Source organism: Neoarius graeffei, chromosome 28 (assembly GCF_027579695.1).
Source record: "Neoarius graeffei isolate fNeoGra1 chromosome 28, fNeoGra1.pri, whole genome shotgun sequence".
Lineage (NCBI taxonomy): Eukaryota > Metazoa > Chordata > Actinopteri > Siluriformes > Ariidae > Neoarius > Neoarius graeffei.
Genome location: NC_083596.1, coordinates 29,195,904 through 29,221,551, shown reverse-complemented (window position 1 = coordinate 29,221,551; position 25,648 = coordinate 29,195,904). Strand labels below are relative to the sequence as shown.

At 44.3% G+C, this 25,648-nt stretch overlaps 1 protein-coding gene across 1 annotated transcript in view; it reads right to left on the bottom strand.

Annotated features, from left to right (window-relative positions):
- Positions 1-3,182: 3,182 nt before the first annotated feature.
- The window catches only part of coro1cb (coronin, actin binding protein, 1Cb), a 339,064-nt gene continuing 316,598 nt past the window's right edge, over positions 3,183-25,648 (bottom strand). The window contains exons 13-14 of the mRNA XM_060912765.1: positions 3,659-3,901; positions 3,183-3,476 (exon numbers count right to left, since the gene is read on the bottom strand). Of these exons, the coding sequence (XP_060768748.1) occupies positions 3,357-3,476; positions 3,659-3,901 (363 nt within the window). The 3' untranslated portion in view covers positions 3,183-3,356. The remainder of the gene's footprint in view (positions 3,477-3,658; positions 3,902-25,648) is intronic.

Genomic DNA, 25,648 nt, shown 5'->3' with positions numbered 1-25,648 from the left:
AAGTGCATGTGGCACCAGGACACCTTAGGTCGGAGGTTGATGATCAACTTTGTTGTCGTTTCATCTGATCTCCGGCCCTATGTCTTGGACACTTGGGTGAAGAGAGGGGCTGAGCTGTCAACTGATCACCACCTGGTGGTGTGTTGGATCTGCTGGAGGAGGAGGAAGCTGGACAGACCTGGCAGACCCAAACGTATGGTGAGGGTCTGCTGGGAATGTCTGGCCGAGCACTCTGTCAGGGAGGTCTTTAACTCCCACCTCAGGGAGAGTTTCTCCGAGCTTCCGAGGGAGGTGGGGGACATTGAGTCTGAGTGGACCATGTTCTCTACCTCCATTGTCGACGTGGCTGTTCGGAGCTGTGACCGCAAGGTCTCCGGTGCCTGTCGGGGCGGCAATCCCCGAACCCGGTGGTGGACACCGGAAGTAAGGGATGCCATCAAGCTGAAGAAGGAGTCCTATCAGGCCATGTTGGCCTCCGGGACTCCTGAGGCAGCTGATAGGTATCAGCAGGCCAGGCTTGTCACAGCTCGGGCAGTTGCGGAGGCAAAAACTCAGAACTGGGAGGAGTTTGGTGAGGCCATGGAGGAGGACTATCGGTCGGCCTTGAGGAAATTCTGGCAAACTGTCCGGCGCCTCAGGAGGGGGAAGCAGTACCCTACCAACACTGTTTACAGTGCGGGTGGGGAGCTGTTGACCTGGACTGGGGATATTGTCAGGCCGTGGAAGGAATACTTTGAGGATCTCCTCAATCCCACCATCACATCTTCCACTGAGGAAGCGGAGGCTGATGACTCAGAGGTGGACTCATCCATTGCACAAGCCGAAGTCACTGAGGTGGTTTGCAAGCTCCTCGGTGGCAAGGCACCAGGGGTGGATGAACTCCCCCCCCCCCCCCGAGTATCTCAAGTCTCTGGATGTTGTGGGGCTGTCTTGGCTGACACGCCTCTGCAACATCATGTGGCGGTTGGGGACAGTGCCTCTGGAGTGGCAGACTGGGGTGGTGGTCCCTCTTTTTAAGAAAAGGGACCGGAGAGTGTGCTCCAATTATAGGAGAATCACACTTCTCAGCCTCTCCGGGAAGGTTTACTCCAGGGTACTGGAGAGGAGAATTCAGCCAATAGTCGAACCTCGGATCCAGGAGGAACAATGTGGTTTTTGTCCTGTTCATGGAACACTGGACCAGCTCTCTACCCTTTCTAGGGTAGTCAAGGGTTCATGGGAGTTTGCCCAATCAGTCCACATGTGCTTTGTGGATCTGGAGAAGGCATTCGACCGTGTCCCTCGTGGTATCCTGTGGGGGGTGCTTCGGGAGTATGGGGTTCAGGGCTCTTTGCTAAGGGCTGTCCAGTCCCTGTACGAATGGAGCAGGAGTCTGGTTTGCATTGCCGGCAGTAAGTCAGACCTGTTCCCAGTGCATGTTGGACTCTGGCAGGGCTGCCCTGTCACCAGTTCTGTTCATAATTTTTATGGACAGAATTTCTAGGTGGCGGCACGGTGGTGTAGTGGTTAGCGCTGTCGCCTCACAGCAAGAAGGTCCTGGGTTCGAGCCCCGGGGCCGGCGAGGGCCTTTCTGTGTGGAGTTTGCATGTTCTCCCCGTGTCCGCGTGGGTTTCCTCCGGGTGCTCCGGTTTCCCCCACAGTCCAAAGACATGCAGGTTAGGTTAACTGGTGACTCTAAATTGACCGTAGGTGTGAATGTGAGTGTGAATGGTTGTCTGTGTCTATGTGTCAGCCCTGTGATGACCTGGCAACTTGTCCAGGGTGTACCCCGCCTTTCGCCCGTAGTCAGCTGGGATAGGCTCCAGCTTGCCTGCGACCCTGTAGAAGGATAAAGCGGCTAGAGATAATGAGATGAGATGAGAATTTCTAGGTGCAGCCAGGGGCCAGAGGGAATCCTGTTTGGGAACCACAGGATTTCATCTCTGCTTTTTGCAGACGATGTTGTCCTGTTGGCTTCTTCAAACCAGGACCTTCAGCATGCACTGGGGTGGTTTGCAGTCAAGTGTGAAGCGGCTGGGATGAGAATCAGCACCTCCAAGTCCGAGGCCATGGTTCTTGACTGGAAAAGGGTGGCTTGCCCTCTTCAGGTTGGTGGAGAAGTCCTGCCTCAAGAGGAGGAGTTTAAGTATCTCGGGATCTTGTTCATGAGTGAGGGAAGGATGGAGCATGAGATCGACAGGCAGATCGGCGCAGCCTCCGCAGTGATGCAGTCCGTCGTGGTGAAGAAGGAGCTGCGCCAAAAGACAAAGCTCTCGATTTACCAGTCAATCTACGTTCTGACACTCACCTATGGTCATGAGCTTTGGATAATGACCGAAAGAACAAGATCGCAGATACAAGAGGCCGAAATGAGTTTCCTTCGCAGGGTGGCTGGGCGCTCCTTTAGAGATAGGGTGAGAAGCACAGTCACTCGGGAGGAGCTCGGAGTAGAGCCGCTGCTCCTCCACATCAAGAGGAATCAGCTGAGGTGGCTCGGGCATCTCTTTCGGATGCCTCCTGGAGCCTCCCTGGGGAGGTGTTCCAGGCATGTCCCTCTGGGAGGAGGCCCCAGGGAAGACCCAGGACATGCTGGAGGGACTATGTCTCTCTTGGTGTTCTTCCTGAGGAGCTGGCCAAGGTGTCTGGGGAGAGGAAAGTTTGGGCTTCCATGCTCAGACTGCTGCCTCCGCGACCCGGCCCCGGATAAGCAGAAGAAAATGAGATGAGATGAGATATATACAGTATATGTAGCATACAAGAGTCAAGGATGGAGATACTATCCATTCAGAAATTTATTTAAAAATAAAGGTTCTGCGTATCTCCTTTAACCTTTATAGCCAAGATGTACAAAGTGTGGCTAAAGCTTAATAATGTTCAGACTTGAAAATATTATGAGATAATGTATAGTCCAGCCAGAAAAAGGGATTAAAATAAAAGCAAACAATAGGCAGATCAGGTGCATCTCACATTTGGCAGCACAAAGAAATTAAAGAATTGTAATCCTGATACATTTATAGAAAACACTAGGGGACCTAGCACTTGGTGCAAAAGTTCAAATTATCACAATTTTACAAAACCAAGAAGGAAGAAAATCATCTAAAAATAAAAAAAAAATGTCTATCAGATAAACACACTGGACCATGAAAAAAACCACAAACCAAAATTCATCTATTTTTTTCCCCGATTCACTAATGAATGCTAAGGGAAGGCAAGATGAAAATGCCCATATCGGAATGTTTCTTCAAGTCGTAGTCACGAGAAAAAACACCAAGAGGAATGATCAAATTTGAATTGTGATTTTTTTTTTGGCAGTGACTGGACCTCTGAAATGTATCTCTTCAGAGACTGACATGGTGATTCAGAACTTTAGCAGCACCTCAGATTGCCACTTTGGCCACCTGTTCTTCGAGTCTGGAGATTCGCCTATCCTGAAGTGTCACCAGGTCTCTGAGTGATTTCACTTCTCGGAGCAGCTCCTCCAACTTCACTTCATTATTCTGCAAAAGAAAAGAGGAGAGTACATTCTCAAGTATACATGTTTATAAACTTTTCTCAAAACTTACTATGAAATGCAACTTCAGTGTCTGGAAGAAATTAGAGGTACAGTACACGTAAATGGTTAAAGGAGAACCCTCTTATTTAACTCATGATTATATATAACTCTTTATGAAATACTTACTCTAGTGAGATGAGGAGAGGCAGGCTTTTGAAGAGCTGGCATCTCCTCCACCTTCCTGGGTGATTTGTTGTCCAGTATATTATTTTTGATTGCCCTGAGGTCACGGTTCTTCCCAGTGACAAAGCCATGTTTGAGGGAAATTAGGATAGGATCACCATTCTTGCCTTCAAACCATTCCTCTGCTTCCAAGGCCCAGTCTGGTCCAGCTGTGTCCGGATATAGATCATCCTGGAACAGGTCTGACTGTGGGTGGTAAGTGTGAATACAAAAGCATCTGTATATTAAACACTGTGATTCTTATATTCATATATATACACACACATACACACTAGTGCATCTCAAAAAATTAGAATATTGTGAAAAAGTTCAATATTTTCCATCAGTTATTTAAGAAAGTGAAAATGTTATATATTATAGACTCAGGGGCGGCACGGTGGTGTAGTGGTTAGCGCTGTCGCCTCACAGCAAGAAGGTCCTGGGTTCGAGCCCCGGGGCCGGCGAGGGCCTTTCTGTGTGGAGTTTGCATGTTCTCCCCGTGTCCGCGTGGGTTTCCTCCGGGTGCTCCGGTTTCCCCCACAGTCCAAAGACATGCAGGTTAGGTTAACTGGTGACTCTAAATTGACCGTAGGTGTGAATGTGAGTGTGAATGGTTGTCTATGTCTATGTGTCAGCCCTGTGATGACCTGGCGACTTGTCCAGGGTGTACCCCGCCTTTCGCCCATAGTTAGCTGGGATAGGCTCCAGCTTGCCTGCGACCCTGTAGAAGGATAAAGCGGCTAGAGATAATGAGATGAGATTATAGACTCATTACACAAACTAAAATGTTTCAAGCATTTTTCTATTTTAATTTTAATCAGTATGGCATACAGTACAAAAACATAAAAAAACCATCTCAAAATATTAGAATATTTCATTTAGAGTTTGAGTAAAACAGTATGAACACAGTGTATCTCTCGGTCTAGTTCAGTACACACAACCACAATCATGGGGAAGACTGCTGACTTGACTGTTACCCAGAAGATGATCACTGATGCCCTCCACAAGGAGGGTAAGCCACAAAAGGTCATTGCTGAAAAGGGTGGCTGGAAAAGGTGCACAAGCAACAGGGATGGCCGTAGTCTTGAGAGGATTGTCAAGAAAAGTTGATTCAAGAACTTGGGAGAGCTTCACAAGGACTGAGGCTGGTGTCAGTGTATCAAGACCCATCACGAACAGACATCTTCAAGAAAGGGGATATAACTTTCGCATTCCTAATATCAAGCTACTCCTGAGCCAGAGACAATGTCAGAAGTGTCTTATCTGGGCAAAGGAGAGAAAGAAATGGACTGTTGCTCAGTGGTCCAAAGTCCTCTTTTCAGATGAAAGTACATTTTGCATTTAATTTGGAAATCACGGTTCTAGAGTCTGGAGGAAGAATGGAGAAGCACAGAATCCAAGGTGTTTGAAGCCCAATATGAAGTTTCCACAGTCTGTGATGATTTGGGGTGCCATGCCATCTGCTGGTGTTGGTCCACTGTATTTTATCAAGTCCAAAGTCAACACAGCCATCTACCAGGAGATTTTAGAGCACTTCATGCTTACATCTGCTGACGAGCTTTTTGGAGATGCTGATTTCCTTTTCCAGCAGGACTTAGCACCTACCCACAGTGCCAAAACTACTACCAAATGGTTTGCTGACCATGATATTACTGTGTTTGATTGGCCAGCCAACTTGCCTGACCTGAACCCCATAGAGAATCTATGGGGGATTGTCAAGAGGAAAATGAGAAACACCTGACCCAAAAATACAGATATGCTGAAGGCCACTATCAAAGCAACCTGGGCTTCAATAACACCTCAGCAGTGCCACAGACTGATCACCTCCATGCCACACCGCATTGATACAGTAATTCATGGTAAAGGAGCCCCAACCAAGTATTGAGTGTATAAATGAATATACTTGTCAGAAGTTGGACATTTCTGTATTGTAAATCCTTTTTTGATTGATCTTAGGGAATATTCTAATAATTTGAGATACTGGATTTCTGATTTTCATGAGCTATAAGCCATAATCATCAAAATTAAAACAAAAAAGGCTTTAAATATTTCACTTTACATGTAATGAATATAGAATATATGAAAGTTTACCTTTTTGAATTAAATTATGGTATCATGGTATTCTAATTTTTTTGAGATGCACTAGTGTATATATATATATATATATATATATATATATATATATATATATATATATATACACATACACACACACACACACACACACACACACACACACACACACACAACCCCGATTCCAAAAAAGTTGGGACAAAGTACAAATTGTAAATAAAAACGGAATACAATAATTTACAAATCTCAAAAACTGATATTGTATTCACAATAGAACATAGACAACATATCAAATGTCGAAAGTGAGACATTTTGAAATTTCATGCCAAATATTGGCTCATTTGAAATTTCATGACAGCAACACATCTCAAAAAAGTTGGGACAGGGGCAAGAAGAGGCTGGAAAAGTTAAAGGTACAAAAAAGGAACAGCTGGAGGACCAAACTGCAACTCATTAGGTCAATTGGCAACAGGTCATTAACATGACTGGGTATAAAAAGAGCATCTTGGAGTGGCAGCGGCTCTCAGAAGTAAAGATGGGAAGAGGATCACCAATCCCCCTAATTCTGTGCCGACAAATAGTGGAGCAATATCAGAAAGGAGTTTGACAGTGTAAAATTGCAAAGAGTTTGAACATATCATCATCTACAGTGCATATCATCATCAAAAGATTCAGAGAATCTGGAAGAATCTCTGTGCGTAAGGGTCAAGGCCGGAAAACCATACTGGGTGCCCGTGATCTTCAGGCCCTTAGACGGCACTGCATCACATACAGGCATGCTTCTGTATTGGAAATCACAAAATGGGCTCAGGAATATTTCCAGAGAACATTATCTGTGAACACAATTCACTGTGCCATCTGCCGTTGCCAGCTCAAACTCTATAGTTCAAAGAAGAAGCCGTATCTAAACATGATCCAGAAGTGCAGACGTCTTCTCTGGGCCAAGGCTCATTTAAAATGGACTGTGGCAAAGTGGAAAACTGTTCTGTGGTCAGACAAATCAAAATTTGAAGTTCTTTATGGAAATCAGGGGCGCCGTGTCTTTCGGACTAAAGAGGAGAAGGACGACCCAAGTTGTTATCAGCGCTCAGTTCAGAAGCCTGCATCTCTGATGGTATGGGGTTGCATTAGTGCATGTGGCATGGGCAGCTTACACATCTGGAAAGACACCATCAATGCTGAAAGGTATATCCAGGTTCTAGAGCAACATACGGTATGCTCCCATCCAGATGACGTCTCTTTCAGGGAAGACCTTGCATTTTCTAACATGACAATGCCAAACCACATACTGCATCAATTACAGCATCTTGGCTGCGTAGAAGAAGGGTCCGGGTACTGAACTGGCCAGCCTGCAGTCCAGATCTTTCACCCATAGAAAACATTTGGCGCATCATAAAATGGAAGATATGACAAAAAAGACCTAAGACAGTTGAGCAACTAGAATCCTACATTAGACAAGAATGGGTTAACATTCCTATCCCTAAACTTGAGCAACTTGTCTCCTCAGTCCCCAGACATTTACAGACTGTTGTAAAGAGAAAAGGGGATGTCTCACATTGGTAAACATGGCCTCGTCCCAACTTTGAGATGTTGTTGTTGTCATGAAATTTAAAATCACCTAATTTTTCTCTTTAAATGATACATTTTCTCAGTTTAAACATTTGATATGTCATCTATGTTCTATTCTGAATAAAATATGGAATTTTGAAACTTCCGCATCGTTGCATTCCGTTTTTATTTACAATTTGTACTTTGTCCCAACTTTTTTGGAATTGGGGCTGTGTATATATGTGTGTGTGTGTGTGTGTGTATGTGTCTTGCAAAAGTATTCATCCACCTTGGTGTTTGTCCTGTTTTACAAGCTTTTTTACATTACAAGCTGGAATTAAAATGGATTGTTGGAGGTTAGCACCATTTGATTTACACAACATGCTGAAATATAAAGGTGCATTTTTTTATTGTGATGCAAACAATAATTAAGATGAAAAGAGAGAAATCTGGAGTGTGCATAAGTATTCACCCCCAAAGTCAATAGTAGAGCCACTTTTTGCTGCAATTACAGCTGCATGTCTCTTGGGGTATGTCTCTATTAGCTTAGAACATCCAGCTATTGGGATTTTTGCCCATTCCTCAAGGCTAAAGTGCTCCAGCTCTTTCAAGTTAGATGGGATGCATTGGTGTACAGCAATTGTCAAGTTATACCACAGATTCTCAATTGGATTGAGGTCTGGGCTTTGACTAGGCCATTCCAAGTCATTTAAATGTTTCCCTTTAAACCACTCCAGTGTAGCTTTAACAATATGTTTAGGGTCACTGTCCTGCTGGAACATGAACCTTCATCCCAGTCTCAAACCTCTGGCTGACTCAAACAGGTTTTCCTCCAGAATTGCCCTGTATTTAGTGCCATCCATCTTTCCTTCAAGCCTGACCAGCTTTGCTGTCCCTGCAGATGAATAACATCCCCACAGCATGACGCTGCTACCATCATGCTTCACTGTAAGAATGGTGTGCTCAAGCTGATGTGAGGTGTTGGCTTTGTGCCACACATAGCGTTTCCCAAGGTAGCCAAAAAGTTCAATTTTAGTTTAATCTGACCATGCTGTTGGGCAAACTCCAAACATGTTTTCTTATTGTTTTTCTTTAAGCAATGGCTTTTTTCTGGCCACTCTTCCATAAAGCCCCACTCTGTGGAGTGTATGACTTAGAGTGGTCCTATGGACAGATACTCCCATCGCTGCTGTGGATCTTTGCAGCTCCTTCAGTGTTATCTTTGGTGTCTTTGTTGCATTTCTGATTAATGCTCTCCTTGCCTGGTCTGTGACTTTTGGTGGGCGGCCTTCTCTTGTCAGGTTTGTGATGGTGCCATATTCTTTCCATTTTGCTGTAATTAATTTAATGGTGCTCTGTGGGATATTCAAAGTTGGGGATTTTTTTTTTTTTTATAACTTAACGCTGATCTATACTCCTCCATAACTTTGTCTCTGACCTGTTTGGAGTGCTCCTTGGTTTTCATGTTGCTTGCTTAGTAGTGTTGCAGAGTCAAGGTCCTTCCAGAACAGGTTGATAGATACAGACATCATGTGACAGATCGTATGACACTTTAATTGCACACAGGTGGATCTTATTCAAATAATTATGTGACTTATGATGTTAATTGGTTAGACCAGCTCTTATTTAGGGGTTTCATACAAAAGGGGGTGAATACCTATGCACACTCCAGATTTCTGGTTTTTTTTTCATCTTAATTATTGTTTGTGTCACAAAAAAAAAAATGCACCTTTATAGTGGTCAGCATGTTGTGTAAATCAAATGGTGCTAACCCCCCAACAATTCATTTTAATTCTAGCTTATAATCCAACAAAACAGGACAAACACCAAAGGGGATGAATACTTTTGCAAGACACTGTATATAAATTTATATGCACATACACACAGTGCCACAGTCAGGTCCATAAGTGTTTGGACAGTGATGCAATTTTCGGAATTTTTCCTCTTTACACCTCAACAATGGCTTTAAAATGAAGCCATCCAGATGCAACTAAAGTGTACACTTTCTGCTGTAATTCAAGAGATTTAACAAAAAGATTGCATGACTTGTTTAGGGATTACAGCCATTTATTTACATCGTCCCTTCATTTTCACATGCTGTAAAGAAATTGGACAAATGACTGTGTGGCAGTGGGGGCATGGTCAAGCATCAGTTTGGAAATGAAGGGTGGGGCTGGGGAAGGTGAGTAGCAAAATGAGGGCACCGGTTGTGAATTGATGTTTTGTGTGTGTGTGTGTGTGTGTGTGTGCGTGCATGCATGTGCATGTGTGCTGAAAAGCCAAAATAAACCAAATCTAAATGTTAACAACAGCCTGCTGTACTTCTGTGCTCCACCCACATCCGTACAGCTTTGACAGTGATGCCAAAACACGGGAGTGCAGAAGGGAACCCCCCCATGGAGTCCTCGCCCTTTAAAGACCTCATCCATGCCCTTGCCAAGGCACAGCAGAACCAGCATCAAGTGCTGATCACCCTCCGAAAGGAGCAGGAACAACAGTTTGAAGCCTTGATGCTGGCCCAACAAGAAGACCACCATGCGTTCTGGCACCTACTTGCGTCAGTGGGGTCCACGTCTGCCGCTGTAGCGGACCCTCCCCACCTCACCCTAACAAAGATGGGTCCAAACAACAATCCAGAAGCCTTCCTCGCGCACTTTGAGCAAGCAGCGGAGGTGTGGGGTTGGCCGGTCGAGCAGCGCACAGCGCGCCTCCTTTCCCTGCTGACCGGCGAGGCGCAGCTCGCTGCGCTGCAGCTCCCCCCACCTGGCCCAAAGCACCCGTGGTGCCCTCCCATTTCCCCCTTCCTTGTCTGTGTCTTCTCCCCCCCAGGGGAGTGATGTCCGTAACACCAGTGCAGAGGGATAGCCTGGTCTGGTGTGCTGGCTCTGCAGGGAGCCAGGACATCTCCAAAATCAGTGCTCTGTGATGGAGGTGGGCGTGGTGGTCTGGGTCCCCGATGCGCCAGAAACAGCCCTCGATCAGGCCGGAGCATATCATATACCGGTAAGTGTCCAAGGGGATACGTATCAGGCCTTGGTGGATTCCAGCTGTAACCGGACCTCAATCCACCAAAGCCTGGTGCAAGGTTTGGCATTAGGGACAGCAGAAGTAGTGAAGGTATTGTGTGTGCATGGGGATGTTCACAACTACCCTTTAGTGTCTGTCCACATTCTATTTCAGGGAGAAAAGCATAGTGTAAAAGTGGAGGTTAACCCTCATCTCGCCCACTTGCTGATTTTGGGGACTGATTGGCCAGGATTTAAGGAGTTAATGAAACACATAGCAAGAAGTGGGTCCTGCAGTAATACATCTCGGGAAGATCCCAGACTAGCATTGGAGGGAGAAGCTGTCACAGAGCTGTCTACATCAGCACCACGTCAGGGTGATATGCAGAGCGAGGAGCACCCTGTCCCTCCTCCCTCTCTTGGGGATTCCCTTGAGGATTTCCCATTACAGCAGTCATGAGATGAGACTCTGCAGCATGCATTTGACCAAGTGAGAGTAATAGATGGTCAAATTCTCCAGCCAAATGAGATGCTGTCCTTCCCCTACTTTTCTATTATTAAGGATAGGTTGTACCACAGGACACTCAAACTGGCAAAAAGATAACAGTTGTTAATCCCAAAGAGCCACCGGGAACTTATATTCCAGGCGGCTCACTTTAATCCCATGGCCAGACACTTAGGGCAGGACAAAACACTAGCCCAAATAATGGCCCCGTTCTATTGGCCAGGGATTCACGGGGATGTCCATCGGTGGTGTACAGCATGCCACAAATGCCAATTAGTAAATCCCATGGCCACTCCAAAAGCGCCTTTGCACCCCCTCCCTTTGATCGAGATCCCTTTTGAAAGAATCCGGATGGATCTTGTCGGGCCATTAGATCAGTCAGAACGGGGATATCACTTTATTTTAGTTCTGGTGGACTATGCAAAGCGATATCCGGAAGCAGTGCCTCTCCGCAATATCTCAGCATGCAGCAAGCAAGCACTCTTCCGTATTACCTCCCAGGTGGGGATTCCGAAAGAAATCCTGACAGACCAAGGCACTGCATTTATGTCATGCACACTATGCGAACTGTATGGGCTATTGGGGATTAAGTCTATCCGCACAAGTGTCTACCACTGACAAACAGATGGCTTAGTGGAACACTTTAATAAAATACTCAAAAACTTAATTTGGAAGTTCCTAAGTGAGGATGCATATAATTGGGATAAATTGCTCGAGCTCCTGATATTTGCAGTACGAGAAGTCCCACAAGCCTCCACAGGTTTTTCACCATTTGAATTATTATATGGGCATAAGCGGAGGTGGAAAGTAACAAATTACATTACTCGCGTTACTGTACTTGAGTAGCTTTTTTGTGTACTTATACTTTTTCAAGTAATTTTTAAAAGAGTGTACTTTTACTTTTACTTAAGTACGTTTTCTTTTAAGTAGTGTACTTCGGTACATTTTACATCACAACCGTTACTGAGTAAAAAAAAAAAATAAATAAAAAATAAAAAAAGGCTAAAACGGAGAAGGGGAAATGTGTTCTGGAAATGAATCACGGGAAGGACAGTTGTCACGCGCGCGAGTCTCACACAGACGATGGTGGACATGCACCGGCGCTTTAAGGGGGGGGCTTCAGGGGGCTCAAACCCCTGGGCCACAGCCAATCAGGGGCCTTGTAATATTAATAAAATAATAAACTGTCAGAATCGTGGGCCTACATTAATGTACGGATAGAAATAAGGTTAGAAATAAATGAGCGCACAGTAGCCTGCTGTAAGAGACATGGTGGATGTGGTTCGCGAAACGAACACCCACAACTGTACCAGAATAAAATGTAAAAAAATGTAACGTCACGCACGAAAGCGCGCCAAAGACTCCAGACTACTGAGACACAAATTTAGAGGCTTTGAAAGATGAAGCGTTCACATGTTAGCGGGGCTCATAAAAGGAAAAAAAGAGAGAGATGCAGGTAATGATAGAATCGTTGCCTAAAGTCACAGACTTTTTTAAGGTAAGGATCACCAATCTGTTCAGAATATCAGCTACTTATCAGTTATCAGCCTACCAGCAGCTAGGCTATGTGTAGCTAGGCTAGATATGCTATGATCTGTCCAACAGTAAAATAAATCAGATGTGATTTGAATACATGTCGTGTGATTTGAGTTATAATCCTGTTAGTATAATAGCATATTTCGATGGGGATAATAAAATGTCTAAAACGGCATCTACTGAAGAAATTGATGAAAAGATTATAGCCTATAATTGTCACAGTTCGGGCAGCAGACAGAGTAAGCATACTGAGGGGAATAGCAATACAAAGCTAGCGCAGATCCACATTTCTAGTTGGGTGTGTTGTTAACCCGTGTGGATTTAAGTGACATACTTGAGAAGTTCTGTGGTCAAGACAATGTTTTAAGGTAAGGACACTTGATTATTAATGTTTGCCCGCCGTGGCTTGTTGTTGACGAAAGGCCCACATGATTTTGCCTTATGCAGCTACTGCTAGTGTCATGCTTTGAACTAGGTTAAGCTCATTTGCGCTAAAGGATGGGTTTATTGAAGGACTTTGATGTAGCTAGTTTCTTTTTAAAAAATCATATGCTCAAAACAGTATGCCCATGTTCATCATGTTTAACTTTTTTCTTGATAGAGTGCATGAAATATTGTTGAGTGGTATTTCGATGCAGTCATGTCAAAAAGGCAGTTGAATGCACGGTCTTATTCAAGGAGAAGGAAGACTTGCATGATGCTTGAACATAGATCGGTAAAATAGACCCTAGTAGGACTTGGTTTCGTGTATTTCGGTCTGTAGAGTTATGAGTTTGGCCGCTGTCCATGGTGTTTACGTTTCATGTGGCCGCCGAGCCAAGTACCTTCATCATCATCATCATGTTCCCCTGTCAAAAGTTAAATTCTCTAGGGGTGCTTCTGCTGTAGCAGTTGCAGCAGTTGCTCAAAGTTTGATTTGTCCATCATCATACGTCTTATCTGTTGGGTGTCTATGCCCAGCAGATTTTCCCATTTCGTCCATTTGTAACCATTTTTGTCAAACAGGAGCTGCTTTTGCACTTGGTTATTGCCCATCCGGCAAACATGAGCAATATATTTTAGTTGTTGTACGTAGCAGGATAGTTTTATATCCTGGGTTCTTGTCAGTTTCCGGAGGTCAGCATTGGACATCTTGTAGCTCCAGTCGATATCTTCATTTGTAGTGTTCTTTTGGTCAGGGGCATTCTTTCGTTTATATCCACCTTTAATCATTTTCCTTAGGAAGCCATGCCACACTACCTCAATTTTGTGAATTTCACTGGATGATAGTTGCCATGCCTGTGTGCTGTACAGGAGACGAGATCGAACGCATGCCACTAGGAACTTTATACGGGTTTTTAGTAGTATTCGGTGGTCAGTTAGAACGTGTTTCAGTTCATTCCATTTCATGAATGCAGCACTTATCCTAGCATGCAGGAAGTGTGAGGATTCATCACAGTTGCTGACATTATAACCAAGATATTTAAAGGTGCGGACATTTTTAATATTAGTGCCACCAAGGGAAATGATACTTGGTTTACATTTGATATCCTCATTGACGTTAAAAGCCATTGTTTCTGTTTTGACATATGATATTTGTAAACCAAAGCGGGTGTAGGTCTTATCATACAACTGAAGAATATTCTGAAGCTCCTCGATGGATCCAGCGAGTATGGCTTGATCATCTGCGTATAGAATCTCTGTTATGCAACCCTCTCCTGATGCTCGTGCTTTCGTACGCATTTCTCTTGTGGATACCTCATTTGGAATGCAATATCTGAACTTGAAGCCTGTATCTGGGTACAGTTTTGATATCTCATGCTGTGCAATCCTGACAACAAAGTCCATATAGATATTAAAAACTGATGGCGATTCTAGGGCACCTTGTCTTGCAGTGAATGTTTGTTTTCATGCCGCCGAGCTTTTTTTATGCATTTTATTTTTTAAAAGGACTTGTCTGTAGGTGTGTGTGTTTTATGTTTACAACACATAGGTCTACATTAGCGCACGCGCGCTTGTGTGGTTATCTCTGGCCATGCCCCTGCGTGAAAGTTACGCAGTATCACTGTCCTGTCCATGGTAATAATCAGAACTGGCTCTGTAATGATAATGCGCACGTTCTTCTCTCCCTCTGTGGTCGGATGTGTTGAGCGATGTGAGCGTGGGCCTTGCGCAGCTACGCTGAGCCAAACGTAACCTATCGTAGGCTTCTAGGCTAATTACGCGCTTACACTGTAAATGCTTGACACATATTGCAAATAAAATAAGAGTGTTTTCCTGGCCAACGGTAAGGGTAGGGTTGACAGGTAGCCTGTGAGGGGCCTAGCCCCTGGGCCACAGGTGTTGATAAAGCACCCCTGCGGACATGGAGGAGACCGAGGAACCTGTGGTGGACGACCCTGCAGAAAACGCAATTTCTTCCAGTAATGAAGTGCACCCCTGGCCCTACATACGTGATCACTTCAGCTTCGTAGAGAAAAGGGGTGACAGTTTCATTATGCAATGCAGATTATGTGTGCCCAAGAACACAACCATTGCGGCATACAAAAATTCGACGTCTAATCTGCGCAAGCATGTTGAGGTAAGTATTGTCATTGGCATCATAATCACGGGCGCAGATAGAGGGTGGGACGGGTGGGATTTGTCCCACCCAGATTTAAATTCACCTCGTTCGGTCCCCCCCACTTATAGGGAGGAAAAAACATCTATGCTGTCTTTCTTTGCATAAGGCAAACCTCACGGAAAAATCAAAAGACTAATTACCATTCGGTTTATTGAGGTGCACAGCAGTGTATACATAGTTGCAACAACTCACATAAAACAAAACAAAGACTGATATTCGGTTGGTTGAGCTGCGCAGACTGCACAGGTTGCGAGCTCGAGCTTGGTTGCTATGGTTACCCACAACAAGTTTGACAGGCATATCGGGGTTGGTTTGCTGGCAGCTTTGTCCCCCCCCCAGTTTTTTGTCCCCCCCAGTTCAAAAAACGTATCTGCGCCCCTGATCATAATGTTTCCTTTCCATAGTAAAACCAACAATAGGCTGGTTATATTCCAAAAATAGTGGATGGCATTGCTAATGTTGAAGTAGCAACCTGTTGGTACTGTAACATAATGGTAACTAGTCTGTTATTCGGTTGGCTAATCGTGCAAGCAAGTTAGTTCGCCAACCTGACGTGATCAGTCCTCCTACCATTCTACATCCAACAGGCCAGAAAGGAATATTAAGCAAAACAAATAATGTTTGAATTGAATTGTTCAATAACACACAGTGCACACAGGCAAGCTACGAGATTTTGGTGCAACATTTCACTTTCATATTTCGTGTACAATGCTTTGTGTGTGGTCAGGGCGATGTAAATGACATGACTGTGTGTATTGACCTTTTTTGTTTGTCTCAGTTTTAATGCAGCATTATCCTAAGTATTCAATTTGATACACTTCCTTTAAATAAAACATCTGGGTTGAGATGTACATATATCCTTATTTCCTCTTCTTTTTCATTTTTGCACAACACAATGGAGGCAGAAAACACCCATTGTTAAAAGTAACGTTTTACTTTTACTCAAAGTACATTTTAAATGATATACTTTTTACTTTTACTTGAGTAGATTTTTTTGTCTGGTAACTTTACTTGTACTTAAGTAAAATTTCATCAGAGTAACAGTACTTGTACTTGAGTATAATATTTTAGTACTCTTTCCACCTCTGGGCATAAGCTGCGTGGGATTTTGCATGTGCTATGTGAAAATTAGGAGGAGGGATCCTCACCTAGTAAGAGAGAAATTCAGTACGTTCTCAACCTGCATGCCAAACTCCACACCCTCACGCACTTAACCCAGGAGAATTTGCGGCAGGCACAAGAGCGTTAAGTCCAACAGTATGACAGGGACACACGCCTTAGAGAGTTCACACCGGGAGACAAAGTGCTTGTATTATTGCCCATGTCGAGCTCCAAATTAATCGCCAAGTGGCAAGGGCCCTTCGAGGTCACATGGTGAGTCAGGGACGTCAACTATGAGGTAAGGTGAATGGACAGGGATGGGGCTTTGCAAATTTACCACCTCAATCTGTTAAAACACTGGAATGAGGAGGTCCCCATGGCGTTGGTGTCAGTAGTCCCAGAGAAGGTGGAGCTGGGGCCAGAGGTACAAAAAAAAATTGACATCTCCAACCACTCCAGTCCCTTGGTGAGACCACCTCTCCCTGGCTCAGCTCACAGAGGGAGCCCAGTTGCAGAAGGAATTTTCTGACGTGTTCTCACCCCTGCCTGGCCGCATCCATCTCATAGAACACCACATTGAGACGCCCCTGGGGGTGGTAGTGCGCAGCCGCCCTTACCGCCTGCCCGAACACACAAAAAAAGTGGTCTGGGATGAACTCAAGGCCATGCTCGAAATGGGCATAATCGAGGAGTCCCACAGTGACTTGAGCAGCCCAGTGGTCCTGGTTCCCAAGGCCAATAGGTTGGTCCGATTCTGTGTGGACTATAGAAAGGTCAACACGGTGTCTAAGTTCGACACATACCCAATGCCTCGCATTGATGAGCTGCTCGATCAATTAGGCACTGCTCACTTTTACTCAACACTGGATTTAACGAAGAGATATTGGCAGATCCCCTTGATTCCTCTATCCCAAGAGAAAATGGCCTTTTCCACACCATTTGGGTTCCACCAATTCGTCACACTTCCTTTTGGGTTGTTTGGGGCTCCTGCAGCATTCCAGTGGCTCATGGACAGGGTTCTCCGCCCCCACATCGTCTATGCAGCCGCGTACCTAGATGACATTATCATCTATAGTAATGATTGGCCGCAGCACCTCGAACACCTTAGGGCCATCCTAAAGTCACTGAGGCATGCGGGTCTTACAGCTAACCCAAAAACAAAGTGTGCAATTGGGCGAGTGGAAGTACAGTATCTGGGTTTCCACTTGGGTTATGGGCAGGTGCATCCCCAAATTAACAAGACTGCAGCGATTGCGGCCTGCCCAAGGCCCAAGACCAAAAAGGGGGTGAGACAGTTCCTGGGGCTGGCTGGCTACTATCGTAGGTTCATATCTAATTATTTGGATGTCACCAGCCCACTGACTGATCTCACTAAAAAGGGAAGCACCACATCCGGTCCAGTGGACGGAGCACTATCAACAGGCTTTATAAAGGCTGCACTGTGTGGGGGGCCACTTTTACACTCCCCTGACTTTTCTATCCCTTTATTTTACAGATGGACACATCAGACAGGGGGCTGAGGGCCGTTCTGTCCCAGAAGGTGGAGGGGGAGGAACGTCCAGTGCTGTACATTAGCCGAAAGTTGTCAATGCGTGAAAGCAAGTACTATGATATTTAACATTCATTGTACGGGGTATGAGTTTGGAGTCAACTAGAAAGTAGTCTATCCTCTGATAGGTGTTATGAACAGGGGAGTAAAATGAGTAGTCTCTCCCTGAGGGATGTATTGTTCTCCATAGGTCCAGGATATTTGTGTTATTAATAAATATACTCAAAAATTTACTTGAGGCATTTATTGAAAGTCTTTTTGTAGAGGATCTGTCAAGATATGTGTCTAGGACTGTATTAAAGTCACACCCCCCCCATGATCAGGTGTGTCTGCAAAATGTCCAGTATGAGTGCAAAAACCTTCTGAAAAAATATAGGATTATCTATGTTAGGTGCATATACATTTACTAGGGTGAGAGAGATGTTATGAATTTCTCCAATTACTATAAAGACCATTGCTGTCAACAATTTGTTTTTTTTTCTCCAAGAAGGGCACCCCTTTTCTAAATAAGATGGCTGTACCTTGCACTTTGGATGAGAAGGTCAAATGATATATTTCCTCAATCCACTTTGTTCTTAATCTGCCATGGGAGCTATTGTTCAAATGCGTTTCCTGCAAGAACATGATGTCTGAGGCCAGTGAGTTAAGGTGGGTCAGAACCTTCCCTCTCTCCTCTTCCCTCTCTCTATGTACATTCCAGCTGGAAAATGTGAGACCTTTCACCCCTCTAGTATTGCCATTTACATTATCATGCATCAGCAGTTCATGGCCAGTATAGAGGATGTGCAGTCACGTGACCCGCACGTGTGTACTCCGCCCACTCCGGCATATTGGACGGCATCAGGATAGTTTACCTTGCACAAGCGTAATGGATCCAGGGAGTAATCCCCAAGAAAATTCGGAAAATACCCCATCTACATCGCGCAATAACTTGTCCAAGTTTGTTCAGCATCTTGAAGGTGATGTGAGGCAGTGTTATGTGGAAAAGTCTTCCAGGTTGGGGATTGCAGATCCGTACAACTTGCCGCAATCCTTGTTCAGGGAAATTCGGAGCTGCGGTGCCGGCGATTTGCCCGATCTGGCCTACCACGACATTTACAATTTTCTCATGAATCGTGTTACACTGGCAAAGCCCTCAAAGCTTACAAGAGCCTGGAAGCTTATAAATATTTTGTTGCGGGATGGGTATCTCAACTATACCTCTGGAAGTTCCCGAAGAAGAATGTCTACTTGATAACCTCACGGGTAAGTGGCATTAAGACGTTTATCATAAAGAGACTATGCAGGACGTTTTATCTTAAGAATGTTTGAAATTTAAACTCAGTTCCAGATAATGACAGGGTTGTAAATATGTATGTTTTTGTCTGAAAAACAGTAAATCAGAAAGCCACGCACGTTTGCGCAGCTTCCGCGAAAACGTGGGCAGCTTTCTGATTTACCGTTTTCTTCTCATACTTCCTATTTTTCATGGACTGTAAGGCATTTGCTTATTTAGTAATTTTAATACAGAATTTACTTTGATGAAATTATTCAGACACTCCAATGCCCCCCCTAAAATAAAAAAATAGGGTCTGCACGATTCAGCCGTGAAAAAGGCAGCATCCGCCGTTTGCATCCCTGTTTAAACTCATAGGTTAACTGACTTTAACCGGCTAATGAGGCTTGGTGGTCGGTCAAGATTTTTTTTTAGTTTTCGCCATCCCTACTATGGATTGGCCTTTCAAAGGCATATATGAGCCAAAAAGATAAAACATTGTCATAGACTAGGCCAGGGTAGTAGGGCTAGGCATAACCATTTTAAACGTTAGAGACTGTCTAGTTTCTAAGTATGCAGCTATCATTCAATCTGAAAATCAACTTAACAGATGTACTAGGAGTATTGAATTAGAAGATTACACCTGAATTAGAAGATTACATGCTGAACAAGACATAACCATTCTCGAAAGATCTACTCCCACACACTTGATAAATAGAACGGGTTCGTTTAAGTTCTATGCGCGGCCTTGCCGTCCAAAATGGCGGATAACGAATATCACGTGACCTCACATGCACGCTCTCTATAGGATCCATAGCATCACAACTGTCACTAAGTAGGATTTGAGTAGATGGTCTCCCTGGCCCCCCAACCCCTACATTAGCCCTCCCCTCTACTACTACAACCCTCCCAGTCTCATTCACCCACCCAGCTCCACTTCCCAAGATCAACCCAGTCCCCATAACTACATCAAAAACAAACTAAAATTACTCAAGTGAATGTGGCGTGGGCCCTCTTAAGGAAGCAAGTACAAATGAACTAGTAACTAAGGTTGCTTCCCCACACCTCTGATGGCCTGTTGTTTCACTTAACTTGGTCCCATAGCTTGGTAACTTGAAGAGAATAAAGTGAAATTTAAAGTAAAATTCATTTAAAATAGATTAGGCAATTAAATAAAGTACGATAGTAAAATATATGGACGTGTATACATATGCATGCACACTCCCAGACAAACATATACACATTAAATATATACATAGTAAGTGCATGCCCATATGCACAAACATGCATCAACGTGCACACCCATACACACACACACACACACATCCACAATTAGAGGAATGGCATTGTACTCTGTATAGAGTGGCCTGATGTGGATGCACATGGAACACCTCCAGGTCCAAATCCAAAGTCTTTATTTATTTATTTATTTTATTAATTTTTTTATGATTTCCTCCCCTAAACAGAGATCACTTTCAGGATAAATTCAATATCTTCTGGAAAATAATTGCCAATTAATCTGAATAACATGCATTCCTAGCCAGAGTGTAATGCTTCATTGCATTATAAGGAAATTTAAATGGGGATTACAGACATTATAGACTTTGGCTAAACCAATTTACTGTGCATCCACAGGAACCACACCACCTCAAAGTGAGGACTTGCATTATTTAGGTAACAAGAAAGGGATGATTTTAAATGCATAACAAAAGGAATTACCTTAGCCTTGTTTCCGACTAGGGAACTAGCATCAACGATGACTTTAACCATGGCAGATTAAATCAGAGGAGGTAGTAACAGTTCACACTATCACTGGGCATTAAGCCAATTCTACACCTCAAAATTAATATCCGAACAGATATTAGGGTTCAAAACGAGATATTCAACAAACATTAACAATGCAGTTATGTTTCATGAGGCAGGACATAATGCATGTCAGTTAATTGTCTTATGAAAGGGGCGATCTTACTGTCAAACATTAAACATCAAATGTACCAGCTGCGTGTGTATATTTTGTGTGTGTGTGTGTGTATTGTGTGCATGTGTGTGTAGTCCAGTCAGTGCCAATGCTAGTGTTAGCCACAAGAGCTAAGCAGCCAGCGACAGTACATAATTATCATTTAAAATACCTCGACCTCCCCCATCTGTAGCAATTTAAGTGTCCTCCTGTCTTGATGCAGTCGTATCTGGTGCAGCAATATGTTCAGCATATTCCTCAGCTTTCTTGAGGTCTTTGAACAAGATCTGTGTGCTGTTGTGGGTTATCAGGAGTCTTGCAGGATAGAGGAGGCCATACCTGACCCTGGCCTTATCCCGTAGCAGTTCCCTGGTGCAGTTGAATAGAGCCCTCCTTTTAGCCATGGCGGGCAGGTAGCCCGGAAAGATTTGAATCCTCTCACCACCATGGTGGGGCTGTTTCACCACTGCAGCTTAAATAGCATGTCCTCAAGCACATGGTAGTAGTGTAGTCTCAACCCAAAGGGTCTCAACCCAAAGAGTCTGGAAGGCTTATGAGATTTGGGTCATTTTCAGAGGCTCCAATGTGCTCTGTCAATAAGGGGCTTCTCATCCAGGGATGGCATGTCTTTCAGTAGCCCAGCGATAAAGTCCCTTGGCTTAGGTCCCTCAGCCCCCTCGGGGATTCCAATGATCCTAATGTTGTGTCTCCTTGAGTGGCCTTCTAGGTCTTCACATTTCTCGGTTAGTTTCTCAACTTTAGAGTTCAGGCATTGAACTTGGTGTTGGAGTGTGGTAAAATTGTCTGAATGGTGCCAGGTGGACTTTTCTATCTCTCTCATAGTGTTAGCTTGCGAGGCTGTAGTTTTCTCCAGGACTGTAATGGAAGTTTGCATCTCTTTTTTTGGTTGCAGCCAGTTTGTCTCTAAGCACAGTGTATATGGTCTGTATACAGGTATCAGTACTGGCACAGATATCCTCTTTGATTTGGGAGATTTCATGTCATAGCGCAGCAATGGCAGCTAACACAATGCTATTCAGTGAGTCCACCTCTCTGCTCATATCGTCGGACATTGTCACATCAATTGAGTTTGGGGCTTGGTCGAGGCCTACTTCTGGTTGTTTGTTCTTCTTGTTTTCCCTTTTTTGACATTGTTTTTCTTGTTTTGACGTTATTCTCACTTGTTTGTGTCTGTGTATATTAGTCCAGCATACTTTAAAATGGATTTGCAGATGTTTAGTGTATTAATTAAGGTAAAGTTACCAGAGCTATCACAAAACACGTCTCACTCCTCCATTGCTCAGGCTCCTCCTTCTCTCTCCCTTTTATCTTGCAGACAGACACATCACACAGAGGGCTGGGGGCTGTTCTGTCCCAGGAGGTGGAGGAACATTCAGTGCTGTACATCAGCCACAAGCTTTCAATGAGAGAAAGTAAGTACAGCACCATCAAGAAGGAGTGTCTGGCTATCAAGTGGGTGGTCTTCACCCTCTGATACTACCTGCTGGGGCACCCTTTCACCCTCTGTTCAGATCACACCCTGCTCCAATGGCTCCACCGCGTGAAAGATGCCAAGATGCCAATGCATGGATCATCCATTCGTATCTAGCCCTCCAGCCTTTCAAATTTGAGGTGGTCCACAGGCCGGGGGCACCTCAGGGGGTGGTGGTGGACTTTCTCTCCCATCAAGGGGGGAGTTGGCTACAGGCCAGATACCACATACCCTGACCTAAGTCAGGCAGTGGGGGTATGTGGTAGCGGGGGCATGGTCAAGCATTGGTTTGTGAATGGAGGGTGGGGCTGGGGAAGACAAGTGGCAAAATGAACACACCTGTTGTCAACTGATGTGTCTATGTCTCAACAGTAATGACAAAGCACTGAAAAGGAGTGGGAGATCGAGGAGATGGCATCTCCCGACCAGTGCATGTGTGTATGTGTGTGTTGAAATAAAGCTGAAAAGCAAATCTGACAATGAAAAGAACTGTGGTGAACATCACTTCCCACCTGGCTGCGCTTCAGTGTTCCACCCACCCCAGGGACATACTACAGACTGATAAACAGATTCATGGCCAGTTATGTCTTTATTTCATGACAAATTAAAGTGATAAAAGGTCTGAAGTTGATTCCAAGTGTTGAATTAGCATTTGACAGCTGTTCCTGTGAACTCTCAATGTACAGTCCAAAGATGTATCAAAGCAGTTGAAGAAGGCTATCATTAGGCTGAAAAACAAAAGAAAACAGACCTATCAGAGAGATAGCAGAAACTTTAGTATTGGCCAAATCAACAATTTGATATGCTCATAAAAAGAAGGAATGCACTGGCAAGCTCAGCCACACCAAAAGTCCTGGAAGTCAACTAAAGTGGATGGTCATAGAATTCTTTCTTTGGTGAAGAAAGACCCCTTCACAACACCAGCCAAGTCAAAAACATATCTTGATGGCTGCAATTCTGAACTGATTCATGCAATATTTTTGTTAAACCCCTTGATTTAAAGCTGAAAGTCTCCACTTCAATTAAATCTTGATTGCTTCATTTCAAGTCCATTGTGGTGGTGTACAGAGGCAAAAAAAAAAAAAAATCGTCACTGCCCAAATACTTATGGACCCTGTCTATATTACACTGTCTAAACAGCCCTGTTCAAAACAGCCAATTTGAGTGCCTGTTCCTTTAAATGATAATAAGCCACTGCTCACCCCACCCTGTTTTCCACCAGCCATGTAACACTCTCCCCACAAATATTCATTCACAATGGCAGTTCTCAAATCATAAGTAGAGATACTCAAATTAAGGGACAGCATAATTCTAATGCAGGGGTGTCCAAACTGATCCATAAAGGGCCGTGTGGCTGCAGGTTTTCATTCCAGCCCATGCAGCAGCACATCTGACTCGGCTCATTCAATCAACTGAACTGTCTTCACACAGTCAAATACTTGCAGCCACACCCACCCTTGATTAAAGCCAAATCAGGTGTGCTGCTGCATGGCTGGAATGAAAACCTGCAGCCACACGGCCCTTTATGGATCAGTTTGGACACCCCTGTTTTAATGAGTGCCTTGTGACACTGGAGTTAAAAAAGTTAGTTAAAGTCCTTCCCACGCCTTACAGTACCTGGTATTCCTAGGCAGTCTCCCACTCAAGTACTAACCAGGCCCAACTCTGAATGGTGGCGCATCGGGCGGAGCCGATCTCTGTTTCCGTAGCCCTCAGCCTCTCGCCTATTACATAGCTAGGGTTACAGTGGGGGGCTAGTCCTCTGGTAACCACGAGAGTTTAACTCCCCATGCACATCTGTATTGCAGCGTGCCTTGCCAGATGGTAGTAGGTACCATTTTTATGATGGTCTTTGGTATGACCCGACCGTGAATAGAACTCACGATCTCCCGATCGAGAGGCGGACATGCTACCACTAGGCCACTAGTCGGTTTGTGACACTGGAAGGGAATCCAAATATGAACGGATTGTTGAAGCGCATGTTTTCTGAAATAGGCAGCCCAAAAGAAACTAGGCTGTATTATTTGATTGTGATATTTTTGTTAAACCCCTTGATTTAAAGCTGAAAGTCTTCACTTTAATCAAATCTTGATTGCTTCATTTCAAGTCCATTGTGGTGGTGTACAGAGGCAAAAAAAAAAAAAAAATCGTCACTGCCCAAATACTTATGGACCCTGTCTATATTACACTGTCTAAACAGCCCTGTTCAAAACAGCCAATTTGAGTGCCTGTTCCTTTAAATGATAATGAGCCACTGCTCACCCCACCCTGTTTTCCACCAGCCATGTAACACTCTCCCCACAAATATTCATTCACAATGGCAGTTCTTAAATCATAAGTAGAGATACTCAAATTAAGGGACAGCACAATTCTAATGCAGGGGTGTCCAAACTGATCCATAAAGGGCCGTGTGGCTGCAGGTTTTCATTCCAGCCCATGCAGCAGCACATCTGACTTGGCTCATTCAATCAACTGAACTGTCTTCACACAGTCAAATACTTGCAGCCACACCCACCCTTGATTAAAGCCAAATCAGGTGTGCTGCTGCATGGCTGGAATGAAAACCTGCAGCCACACGGCCCTTTATGGATCAGTTTGGACACCCCTGTTCTAATGAGTGCCTTGTGACACTGGAAGGGAATCCAAATATGAACGGATTGTTGAAGCGCATGTTTTCTGAAATAGGCAGCCCAAAAGAAACTAGGCTGTATTATTTGATTAATGCGATATTTTTGTTAAACCCCTTGATTTAAAGCTGAAAGTCTTCACTTCAATCAAATCTTGATTGCTTCATTTCAAGTCCATTGTGGTGGTGTACAGAGGCAAAAATAAATAAAAAAAACCCCTCCCTCGGCCATATTATCTGCTAAGGGAGTTCAGTCACGTGATCACCATCTGTGTTTACATCCCTCCGAAGGCAGATGCAGCCGCTGCATGTGAGAGGATTCACTCTGTCACAGCAAGGCTGCAGACACAGCACCCTGAGGCATTTATGATAATTTCTGGGGACTTTAATCATGCTACTTTGGACTCTACTTTGGCTGCTTTTTACCAGGCTGTGGATTGTCCAACAAGGAACAACAGGACAATTGACTTGCTGTATGCTAATGTGAGGGATGCATACAGAGTCATGAAATCACTAATTTCATTGTCTTCCATGACAGAGCATGGCAAAATTGCTCCTCTCACATCACTCTCGTAAAATTAATCCAAAATCCATCATATCGCTCAACTACCGACTCCAGCTATCCCCCACAATGCATTGCAGTAAACAAGTGATGACATAGTTATGCTTGGGGGGTAGTGGTGGCTCTAAATTGACCATAGGTGT